This window comes from Crinia signifera, chromosome 9 (genome assembly GCF_055691185.1).
Source record: "Crinia signifera chromosome 9, ASM5569118v1, whole genome shotgun sequence".
Classification (NCBI taxonomy): Eukaryota; Metazoa; Chordata; class Amphibia; order Anura; family Myobatrachidae; genus Crinia; species Crinia signifera.
The window spans coordinates 19677545-19690458 of NC_139225.1; the positions used below are offsets into that span (position 1 = coordinate 19677545).

General features: G+C 47.6%; 1 protein-coding gene across 1 annotated transcript in view; it reads left to right on the plus strand.

Moving 5' to 3' along the window:
• Positions 1 to 727: 727 nt before the first annotated feature.
• Positions 728 to 12914, plus strand: part of PTPN18 (protein tyrosine phosphatase non-receptor type 18) — a 43850-nt gene continuing 31663 nt past the window's right edge. Inside the window, exons 1-7 of the mRNA XM_083161316.1 lie at positions 728 to 1023; positions 5875 to 5983; positions 7773 to 7849; positions 7990 to 8085; positions 10931 to 10969; positions 11923 to 11991; positions 12085 to 12147. Coding sequence (XP_083017442.1) covers positions 928 to 1023; positions 5875 to 5983; positions 7773 to 7849; positions 7990 to 8085; positions 10931 to 10969; positions 11923 to 11991; positions 12085 to 12147 — 549 coding nt within the window. The 5' untranslated portion in view covers positions 728 to 927. The remainder of the gene's footprint in view (positions 1024 to 5874; positions 5984 to 7772; positions 7850 to 7989; positions 8086 to 10930; positions 10970 to 11922; positions 11992 to 12084; positions 12148 to 12914) is intronic.

Genomic DNA, 12914 nt, shown 5'->3' on the forward strand with positions numbered 1-12914 from the left:
CCCAAAATCAAGCTACCCGGGACTAGCAAAGAAAAAAGAACCCCAAAATTGGCAACCCAGCAGACGGCGAGTGGGCGGGGACAGTGATAACGAATCCTAAGCGGATAAAACAGCTGACTGGCTTCCTACCCAATCAGAGAGCGCGGTAGGCGCGGAGACGAAACTCTGGTCTTGCAAACGAAAAGCAATGAACCAATGGCAATGAGCCAATATAGGAGACACTGGTTCTCCGCGATGTCGGCCATTTTCCTGGAGACTGAAGTGATACTCCTGTTGGACGTCCATAACGTGTCGCTCTCAAGGAGCGCGGCCATTTTATTGGAAGGGTAATAGAAGTGTGATAAATACTGGAGTTCTTTATTTCGATATGTGACCATTTATGTCCAGTTTTTGAGTTTTCTCAGTAACCCAGAATAACTACCCTCATTGGCCAATTCTCTTGCCCCACCTCTGTATACAGCCTGTCTCTCTCCCCAATGGTGAGGACTCCAGGCTGTGTATATACGGAGGGAGAGGAGACCGGCTGTATAGATGGGGGTAGACCTCACCATGGGGAGAGCGGCAGGTTGTATACAGGGGGAGAGCGACAGGTTGTATACAGCGGGGAGAGGGGACCTCACCATGGGTGGGGTGGGGTGGGGGGGTTGTATACAGGGGGGAGAGCTCACCATATTTTGGGGGGGGAGGGGGAGAACACAGGCTGTATACAGGGGGGAAACTTTACCATGGGGGAGAGAGACAGGCTGTATACAGGGGGGAGAGGAGAGGGCCCCCCCGGTAGTCCAGGTGTAGCACCTCCGGCAGTACAGGAGCTGGGTGCGGGGCAGGGCTGGGAGGTGTGGCCGGGCTCTCAGGTTCCCTCTCCGGACACTTCCTCATTCTGCCCCGACTTCCCTGCGAGGACAGGTGTCTGCCTGGCGCGGTGACATGAGCCGGGTCACGGAGAACCTCCGGGGCTTCCTGGCCCGGGCGCAGCTCGCCATGTACCCGGGGGAAGAGGACCCTGTGGGGAAAGAGTTCCAGGTGAGACCCGACCTCTTTATATAATCCCCCCCTCCGATATTCCGCTGTCACTCTGCTGTCAATCTGCTGTTCCGCTGTCACACTGCTATCTATTCTGCCGGTGTCACTCTGCTGCCCCACTTTCACACTTCTTTACCGGTGTCACAATACTATTCCATTGTCACACTACTATTCCACCGACCACCTGTGTCACACAGCTGCTCTGCTGTCATTCTGCTATTGCACTCTCACTTTGCTGCTCCAATGCCACCCTGCTATTCTACTCTTGCACTCGTATTCCACTCTCACTTTGTTGCACCAGGTGTCAGGTGTTACTGTTCCACTGTCACTCCGCTATTCCTTTGTCACTCTGATCTTCCACACTAAATCTGCTGCTCCAGTGTCATTTTGCTATTCCAGTGTAAGTTACACTAACTATGTTGCTCCAGGGTCACTTTTCTGTTCCACTCTCATGACGCTGCACAGGTATAACTCTGCTATTCCATAGTCACTACTACTCTGTCACTTGTCATTCTGCTGCTCCGGTGTCTAATTTCACATAATTAGATGTTTCAGTGTCTCTCTATTGCTCCACTGTCACTGTACTACTCCACTGTCTCCCTGCTATTCAACTATCAACCTGCTGCTCCACTGTTCCTCTACTATTCCACTTTGATCCTGCTATTCCGTTAATCTTATTTTTATGTCACTCTATAAATTCCGCTGTCACTCTGCTGTTGAGGTCTCACTACTATTCCTGTGTCATTTATATTCTGCTATCACTTTGCTGTTCATGTTTTACCCTACTATTCCTGTTACGCTGCTGCTCTTGTGTCTTAACTACTATTCCTGCATAGCTGCTGCTTCTGTGTTATTATACTGCTCTCACTTTTCCTCCTTCACTGTACTATTCCTGCATCACTCATGCTTCTGTGTCACTCGATTTTCCCGCTGTTACTCTGCTGCTCTGGTGTCGCTACTATTGCTCTGTCACTTATATTACACTGTTACTTTACCTGTCACTCTGCTGCTCCGCTTTCACTTTACTATTCCTGTGTTTCTCTGCTTTTTCACTAATGCTGCTGTGTCAGTCTGCTGTTGCTGTCCTGCTCCGCTTTCCATCTTGTCACCCTGCTATTCCTGCGTCGCTCATAGTTTGCAGTCACTATACTATTCCTTTGTTATGTCTACTCCATATCCATGTGTATTACTCTGCTGGCCCTACACCAGATCCATGTGTATTACTCTGCTACTCTTACCCCATATCTGGGTATTACTCTGCTGCTCCTACACTCGATCCATGGGTATTACTCTGCTCACCGAAACTTTGATTTTGCAGCTCAGAATGCACTACACCATTTTAATGTTGGCATTTCCTCCATTACTAGTACTACACCTGACCAGTGTTTGTCTTTTTTCCCTTTACTGCATCAATAAACCTCCCAACTATGCCACCAAGGTGCCAATTACACTGCATCAACATTTGTCAGAAGCTGCTATTCCAATAAAAACACACAACACCCTATAGTACTACACACTAATCGCACCTGCACCAGCGCAGTACACTACTATTCCAGAATATTCGCTGATTGTCAAGCATATTTCACTCCTACACCAGAACCATCACTACAATATCAGCGCATTTCACCACTAGCCCAGGACCATCACTACTAGACCAGTGCATTTTACTACTACACCAGAACCATCACTACCAAACCAGCGCATTTTACTACTACACCAGAACCATCACTAATATACCAGCGCATTTCACTACTACACCAGAATCATCACTAATATACCAGCGCATTTCACTACTACACCAGAACCATCACTACCAAACCAGCGCATTTTACTACTACACCAGAACCATCACTAATATACCAGCGCATTTCACTACTACACCAGAATCATCGCTACTATACCAGAGCATTTCACTACTATTCCAGCACATTTCACTACTACACCAGAATCATCGCTACTATACTAGCGCATTTCACTACTACACCAGAACCATCGCTACTACACCAGCGCATTTCACTACTACACCAGAACCATCGCTACTATACCAGCGCATTTCACTACTACACCAGAACCATCACTACTATTCCAGCGTATTTCACTACTACACCAAAACCATCGCTACTACACCAGCGCATTTCACTACTACACCAGAACCATCGCTACTATACCAGCGCATTTCACTACTACACCAGAACCATCGCTACTATTACAGAACATTTCACTACTACACCAGAACCATCGCTACTATACCAGAGCATTTCACTACTACACCAGAACCATCGCTACTATAACAGAACATTTCACTACTACACCAGAGCCATCACTACTATACCAGTGCATTTAGCTACTACTACACCAGAGCCATCACTACCATACCAGTGCATTTAGCTACTACTACACCAGAGCCATCACTACCATACCAGTGCATTTCACTACTACACCAGAACCATCACTACTATACCAACGCATTTCACTACTACACCAGAACCATCGCTACTATAACAGAACATTTCACTACTACACCAGAGCCATCACTACTATACCAGTGCATTTAGCTACTACTACACCAGAGCCATCACTACCATACCAGTGCATTTAGCTACTACTACACCAGAGCCATCACTACCATACCAGTGCATTTCACTACTACACCAGAACCATCACTACTATACCAACGCATTTCACTACTACACCAGAACCATCGCTACTATACCAGCGCATTTCACTACTACACCAGAACCATCACTAACATACCAGTGCATTTCACTACTACACCAGAACCATCACTACCATACCAGTGCATTTCACTACTACACCAGAACCATCACTACCATACCAGTGCATTTCACTACTACACCAGAGCCATCACTACCATACCAGTGCATTTAGCTACTACTACACCAGAACCATCACTACCATACCAGCGCATTTCACTACTACACCAGAACCATCACTACCATACCAGTGCATTTCACTACTACACCAGAACCATCACTACCATACCAGTGCATTTAGCTACTACTACACCAGAGCCATCACTACCATACCAGTGCATTTAGCTACTACTACACCAGAGCCATCACTACCATACCAGTGCATTTAGCTACTACTACACCAGAACCATCACTACCATACCAGCGCATTTCACTACTACACCAGAACCATCACTACCATACCAGTGCATTTCACTACTACACAAGAGCCATCACTACCATACCAGTGCATTTAGCTACTACTACACCAGAGCCATCACTACCATACCAGTGCATTTAGCTACTACTACACCAGAGCCATCACTACCATACCAGTGCATTTCACTACTACACCAGAACCATCACTACCATACCAGTGCATTTCACTACTACACCAGAACCATCGCTACTATCCCAACGCATTTCACTATATCTAAATTCTATTTTAAATTGCCTAAATTGAAATAGACTGTAACTTAATAAATGTCCATTTGTAGCGGCATTTGCCTAAAGCCACAGACGCTGCGCCCACCAGTAGACTGAGCCGCAGCACCCTCTGCATCCACCTCTATATCTGCTCCATCGAAATATGTGCTGCGTGCACGCATATAAAATTGACTTTTAAGTCCCTTACATATGCGTGCACACTGGCATGGATATGAGCGGGCAGCTGACATCGGTGATGTCAGCTGCCCGCCCCCCACACCCGCGTCACCGCTTTATTACCATGAGAACGCCCATGGAATGCTGGGTGTTCCCATATGGTAATGGTGTAGCCCGGCACCCCCCCCCCCCACACGCCGTCATGGGTGCGTGCACCCGGCGAACTGAAAGTTTGCCACGGGTGCACGCACCCTACGTCTGCACATGAGCAGAAACGCGCCTGAGCATGTGCAGAGTCAGATGCGCAACATCGGACGCACGGAGGACCAAACAAATGTGAATAACCCCCATATGCACTGCAGGTGGGGCTGATGTAACATGTGCAGAGAGAATTATATTTGGGTGGGGTTTGTACTTCAAACTGATATCTATATTGCAGTGTAAAAATAAAGCAGCCAGTATTTACCCTGCACAGAAACAATAAAACACCCAAATCTAACTCTCTCTGCACATGTTACATCAGCCCCACCTGCAGTGCACGTGGATTTGTCCATTAGAGAGTGATTGTGCCTTTGTGAGTGAACCAGAATAACCCCCTTGGTCTGCAGGACAGGAACCTAGGAGGAGGCAGATGTTACAAGCTAACAGTCACTGAGTAGAGGCTGCTTATACTAATGCTCACATCTGCCCATCTACAGATGTATCCTCGTATCTCCTGCCCCGATACACCATGCAGCTTGGTGCGAGTGAGCCCCCAGGTCCCGTGCAACTTTGCTGTCGGGCGCATTTTTGACCATTTGAACCAAACCCGTGTGCTGCAAGGGTGCCTGTGGCAATACCTTCCATGCAGCAATCCATTCACCCAAATACGCAGGATATCTGTATAGTCTGTCACGGGTTTTTTTTGGTTCACTCTTTCTGACAAATTCCTTGATGGACAAAACCATGTGCACTGCAGGTGGGGCAGATGTTACTTGTGCAGAGAGAGTTAGATTTGGGTGGGGTTTTACTTCAAAGTGAGATCTATATTGCAGTGTAGAAATAAATCAGCCAGTATTTACCCTGCACAGAAACAAAATAACTCATCTAAATCTAATTCTCTCTGCACAAGTAACATCTGCCCCACCTGCAGTGCACATGGTTTTGTCCATCTACAAAGGATTTTGTCAGAAAGAGTGAACTAGAATAAGGGCCTCTGTGCAGTCTGTGCTGGGAACATGTAACAGGCGACACATTACTTCATATGCTGTAAACTAGTAACTGCTTGTTTTGGCAGGAGATTAAGGAACAAGCTGCCGCTTTCCGACAGGATAACAGTGTCTCCACGGAGGTGGGGGGGAGCCCGGAGAACCTAAAGAAGAATCGGTACAAGGACATATTGCCGTGTGAGTATATGGGAAGTCACAGTGTAATGGGGTATTTTATCAACGCTTGGAGAGAGATAAAAATGTTAGCGATAAACCAACCAATCCGCTTCCGCCTTACATTTTACAGGTTCTGTTTGAAAAGTGTCCGCTAGGAGCTGATTGGTTGGTACTTTGGGGGTTATTCAGACCTGATCGCAAAGCACGGTTTTAGCAAATGGACAAAACCATGTGCACTGCAGGTGGGGCAGATGCGACAGGTGCAGAGGGAATTAGATGTGGGTGTTATGTTGTTTCTGTGCAGGGTAAATACCGGCTGCTTTATTCTTACACTTCAATTTAGATCCCAGTTTCAAAACACCCCACCCAAATCTAACTCTCTCTGTACATGTTACATCTGCCCCACCTGCAGTGCATCATGTATTTGTCCATTTGCTAAAAAGTTTGCTTTGCTTTATCTCACAATTTTCTCTCTGCACAAGCTTTGATAAATACTCCTCTAAATCATTCACCGGCATAAATGTCCCTGAATATATGGCCGCAGCTAGAGCCAATCAGAACTGGGACAAAGGGCCTCCTTCAGCGTCCCCTTATGCCACCAACCATTTTCCTAATACAGTTATGCAAAACCCGGTATTATGGGCGCCACACCCTGCGGCACACACCGGGATGCCCTGGTGGACTCATTGCTTCCTTACTGATTTGCATGTAGTGTGTATATTGTATTACATCGTTATGTGCACAGAACATTTCATGGAATCTTACCCTGCGTAATCGCCATTGTGACAGTGACACCTAAAGGGACTGAAGGTCTAGTATAAGTTGTCAGAGGGCACATAATATGGGCCTTATTCTAGTTCACTCAAAATCCTAGTTCTGACAAAATCCTTCTTAGATGGACAAAACCATGTACACTGCAGGTGGGGCAGATGTTACTTGTGCAGAGAGAATTAGATTTGGGTGGGGATTTACTTCAAAGTGAGATCTATATTGCAGTGTAAAAATAAAGCAGCCAGTATTTACCCTGCACAGAAACAAAATAACTCACGCCAATCTAATTCTCTCTGCACAAGTAACATCTGCCCCACCTGCAGTGCACATGGTTTTGTCCATCTATGAAGGATTTTGTCAGAAATTTTGTCAGATTTTGTCAGTCTGACATCGGGGCGCTGATTCAGTACAGCAGAAAACCACAAATCGCAATTTTTGCACAGGCAGTTAATCCACATCATGTCCACAGTTTAAGTAGCGCCAGGGGGCGGCGAAAGCGCAACGGTTGTCGCAATTGACTGTTGGAGGGGTGGCCACCGAGCATTTTTGAAGCGTGGTACAAATTATGCAGGTGTGTCGACCATTGCCATGACGATCTTTTGATTGGGGGAGTGACATGGGTGTGTTGTGGGAGTGGTATGGGTGTGGCTCAGCATGTGGCTAAGGTGTCCTTCATTGTTCCACAGCCACAGTGACCATATCCTAATTCAGTTGCATGGAATTATCTACTGCAGGTTGCTAGAGGAATCGATGCTGTAACCGATGGTGCGTCCGATAGAGATATTGGCTCCCCCAGTGCACTTGATCATATACAAAGTGGGTGTGGTTTTCTGAGCCCGCCCCCGCTAGTACACAAGGCGAACACTTACACTCTGGCATCTGCATACTTGGGGATCAGCGAGTAATCGCAGCCGTGCACGGTCTGCGTCACCTCTATATCTGCCCCCGAATATGTCACTATTCATCTTTTACTGGATTTTGTTTTGCTTTTTGTGTGATTATCGTACATTTATTCTTTATGTTGTTTGTCCTGTTACAGATGACCAAACCCGGGTGCCGGTCACATTGCTCGCTGACGGAACTGGATCCGATTATATTAATGCCAGCTTTATAAAGGTAAACACCCACCAATATATAGATAGCTCATTAGTACCTTCTGGCTCAGCCTCTGGTTGGCTGCCTCATATCTGCGCAGTGAGTCCGCTGTGCGCTGTGTCTGTCTCTGTAGTAAGTGGACCTGTGGCTTTCTTCTGCAGGGTGCGGATCACCTGCCACGCTACATTGCCACTCAGGGGCCGCTCAGTCACACGGTGGTGGACTTCTGGAGGATGATCTGGCAGTATCAGGTTAAGGTACGTCATCGTGTCAGCTACAGGTACTGCGTAGTCCTGCATATGGCGCAGATTTATGGAACGCGTGCGTTACTGGCTGGCGTTGGTGAGGATTCATTGTAAGAGGTGAACGGGAAGAGAAGACAAATCCGACAGCATTGAACAGGCATCTCGGCAAAACAATCCCGACTTTATAAGCAGTCAGGCTCGTTTTAATGAGAACGGCCGTGGATTGTCGAGCTGGCGGCCAGATCTCGACAATCCACAGCCGGTTCTCGCGGCCACGCCCCCTTTTCAGCTCTCGGTAGGCGGGACATTGAATCCCGCCTGCCAGGATGCAGTTGAGCGGGCCAAGAACGTGGATTGAATACCGCCCTAAGGATCGTGTTTGTGCCTGAGAACCTAAACTTTTAATACTAATTTCCCCTGGCAGTCTATACTGATTATGGATTACGGAAGGGTTTTAGCTATTTAGAACTCATGTTTAAGGGGAAGGGGCTGGTATGGAGGGGGAGGAGTTATGAAGGTCAGCTGCACCTTCCTTTACTTTTCTGTGTCTGAACATACAATGTTCTCTGCCAATCAGACGCGAGCACTGTACCAGTCCTAGACGTTCTACTGACAAGCAAAAGACAAAAAATGTAGAGTACAAGGTCCAAACATCAACAGGGAACAAGGGAGAGGGAGGGTAGCGGTAGAAATAGGAAGGGGGTGGATAAGGGATGAGGAAGGGATAATGCATAATTAGGAGCTACAGATTGAGATAACAGTACTGATTCTGAGTTGGATGCAATAACTGCAGGAAACCACTTATTACGATATGCTAATGCAAGGATCTGTGTGAGGAAGCCACTTCCTCACCAGTGATCGTGCCAAAACCAGGCTTAACGTAATGGATCTATAGCCGCATTACAGCGCTAAACACATTGGGTCCCACACATCAAGGCGTTTTAGCCATTTAAAACTCCCAGTGTATGATAAATGGGGCTCCGACCAATCAGCTCCAAACTGTCATTTTTTCAAACACATGACAGCTGAGAGATGATTGGCTGTAGCCCCGTTGATCCTATGCGAGGAGTTTTAATTAGCAACAACTCAATGACAAATGTGCCCCATTGTTCTTTGTCAGGTTTTACATCAGCGACAGTCGGGAAAACACAAATATCTGGTTCACCACATTTACCCAGTGTGACAGCTTCATGTCTGGCAGCTTACGCACACTCTGTGAATTATTATCCGTCACTTAATAAGCCTTTATATTACTTAGCAGATAATTATAGGCCTTGGCGGGTGGCCACTGGCTGATCTGGTACTACTGGTTGTACGTAGAGTGTAGACCTCGGCTGGTCACGTTTTCTCTTTGGTTTGTTTGGAAAAGATAAGCAGATAAAGGATGGTAAAGTCTCCATAAATCCAGCTCTTATTCTCTGCACGGTACAGCATGGGTTAGATCTGTCACCTAGTGCTTAGAACGGGTGTCCCTGGACTAGTTGTTGGGGTTAATGCTCTTGTGGCGTTGAAGCTGTGAAGTGACTCTCTAATTGCTGATAACAGAGAGAGCTAGACATGGCTGAGACATTATATAGTGCAGCCTTGGTCTATTTCCTCACCTGATGCAGGGCCGTCTTAACATTAGCCCGGGCTCCCGGGCAAAATAATTCACTGGGCCCTCCCCTCTCTGTGCAGGCAGCGGGGTTGGGAGCTTGTAGAGCTGTTTGCTGGGCGGCGGGCGGGTAGCGCTGCTAAATGTGAAAAGATTGGACGCTGATTGGCTGAATTGTCTCAGCCAATCAGCATTTGGCCAGTCTTTTCAAATTCTGCAGTGCTTCCCTCCCGCCACATAGCAAATAGCGCAGCACTACAAGCTTCCAGCCACCGCTGCCCGCGCCCAGCTGCTGCAACCTCGGCAGCTCCCCTGGGCAGTGCCGTCTTCCCCATTGGGGTGGGTGGCAGGCCCCTAGAATCCTTGGGCCCCTGTGCAACTGCCCATGAAGACCAATAGGAAAGAAGGCAACTGACCTGGTGTCCTCAGGGCCAGATAAACGGCTGAGCTTTATCAAAGGACTTCTAAGAAGGTGAGGAGCTGTGACCAGTGTTATGTGGGCGTGACCAGTGTTTTGTGGGTGGGGCCAGTTCCATGTCGGCTTGTGCTGTATGGGTGTGGCCAGTTCCTCATGGGCGTGAACATTATCAGCCCCAACATCTCCATAAATAAAAGGAAATTATACCACTTGCATTATATTGTGATGAATATAGTGCCACAGTTCTGTTATGACTTGGGGCTCGATAAGAGCCAGGTGGGCAGCTGGTCATCCTCATGCTTTGTCATGGTGCTGGACCTATTATTATGTGTAATCCTATCTGTCCATTGTTAACCTGACTAGCCTAGAGGAGATGAGGGGCAGATTTATTAAGCCTGGTGAAGTGATAAAGTGGCAGGTGATTACGCAGCAGCCAGTCAGCTCCAAACTGTCATTTTCAAACCCAGTCTGTAACTTGACAGTAGTTAGGAGCTTATTGGCTGCTGCATTATCACCGCCCACTTCACCAGGCTTAATTCATCTGCCCCATAGTAACTAATTACTAAAGGTGCCCATACACGGTACAATATTTCTGTGCGTTTTGAACTAGAACGCATGCGAAGAGATCCGAAGCTAGTTCACAAAGCACGGGCTCCACCGACTATATATATACTGAGCGACGGGATGCCAGCGGGAGCGCACATCGCACAGCACCCTCGCACCGTGTATGGGCACCTAAACTGTCTATCGGTTGGCAAGATGGCTGCCCCCCTGTCGTGTTATGCCAGGGATTTGCCGCTATACTCCAACCGTCACCCTGATCTTCCTCCCCATCTCTCTTACAGGTGATCGTGATGGCGTGTCGGGAGATGGAACAGGGCAAGGTAAGCACTGCAGTCAGCATCGCTGCTCTCTGACATACCTATCAAACAACACTGGTGGACTGTACGTCATCCCTCACGTATATAGTGCACGCATATTCCGCAGCCCTGTACAGAGACTATGTTCGTCACATCCACCCCAGTGGAGCTTACACTCTGGGGGGGTTATTCTGGTTGCAGCCTTGCGTATCCGGGCCGCCACCCATTCGCAGCATGTGTTCGCACGCCCTTGCAGGGAACCCATGCAAACACAGGGAGAGCATACAAACTCCACACCTATGACTTGGCTCAGGAATGGAACTCAAGGGATATGCAGCAATCATGCTAACCACTACGCCAACCGCGCTCAACCGTCACATCGTTGCTGTACAGCTTTGTGCTGCAGTCACACACCTCCGTGCTATAGAAGCCTGTGGTCACCTTCAACCACAATGAGTTCCTTCATCTTACGCAGTTTACTATTATTTGCTGAGAGAAGAGGAAGGACCCCGGGAACTGTCACATCGGTCAGGTGACCTCACCGAGAGCAGAACCAGGGTTCTGTAAATAATTCTTATAAACTTGTTTCCCCATCCCTACGAGAACTGCTTAGGGCCTGATTCAAAGAGGTTTTGTAAATGTACTACCAGCTGCGCACAGGTACACACTGACTGCGCAATCGCCGCAGCCTCCTGCATTAGCATGATTGCACAGACCGGCCGCAGGCAGGGCCAGATGCACTAAGCTTCACAAGTGATAAAATGGAGAGTGATAAACAACCGACCAATCAGCTCCTACCTGACATTTTTCAAACACAGTCTGTGACATGTCAGGCAGGAGCTGATTGGCTGGCTGTTCATCACTCTCCAATTTATCACTTTTAAAGCTTAGTGCATCTGGCCCAAAGTGAGGATAGAATAAGCGCAGCTTACGCCGCTGTGTGACCTCTGCTGAAATGACCGGTGTTTCTCCCGCAGAAAAAATGTGAGCGTTACTGGCCGCTAGACGAGGGACCCGTCCTCTATGGCCCGTTCGTCGTCAGCACGGTCGGTATATCAGCCTATCGCAGTCGCATACGATTTACCGCCCTCCTCCTGCTGCAGTTTGGCATCATTTTTGGCTTCACTGTCCCCTGGCAGGTAGCGAAGGTCATGGTGAATCCAGAGGTCGTGTTTCGGAATCTCAAGGTGATGTTTCAGGAGGTGAGTGCAGCACAGAGCCATGTAATGCAGAGCAGGGAGGGCTGGCGGAGGGGCAGGGGGACAGCATGTCAGGGAACTGGAGTTGGGAGTGACCTTAGGCAATTCCACCTATGGCCACCAGAGGTCACTATTGAGCCAATGGACACCAATTAAAGGGCATCTGTCAACTGTTCTAGAACTGGGCTTATTGTCCTGATCGGTAGGATATTGGGGGTTATTCAGTCCTGATCTCTGGGCTGCGAATTTGTTTATTTATTTACAGTGTCGTATAGAGCGCAGCATATTCCGTTGCTCTTTAAAATTGGAAACAACAGTGATTAAACAAACTGGGTAGAGACAAACTGACATAGAGTTCAACATATTTAACTTGTAACTACTGACATGAGTAAGTCATATCTATAGGATTCCCCTAGTGGCCAAAAATGTATCCAGTTTTTATATAAATCCATTAACAATAGTTGCTGTAATCACCCCACCGGCAATGAGTTCCAGAATGTTACTGCTCTAATGGTGAAGAATCCTGTTCTTAATTCAGTACGGAATTTCGTTTCCTCGAGCCTCAGTACATGCCCGCGTGTCTTAAGTATAGGCCTGTTAGTGACCAATCATCTCCCAGTTCCATATGATTCCCAGTCCTGTATCTGAACATACTAATCAGATCACCTCTCAACCTGTTTCTCCAGTGATAACATATTCAGCCTGGTTAACCTATCTGTGTATTCTAGTGATACGAGACCTTTTACTAGCTTAGTCGCACTTCTCTGTAC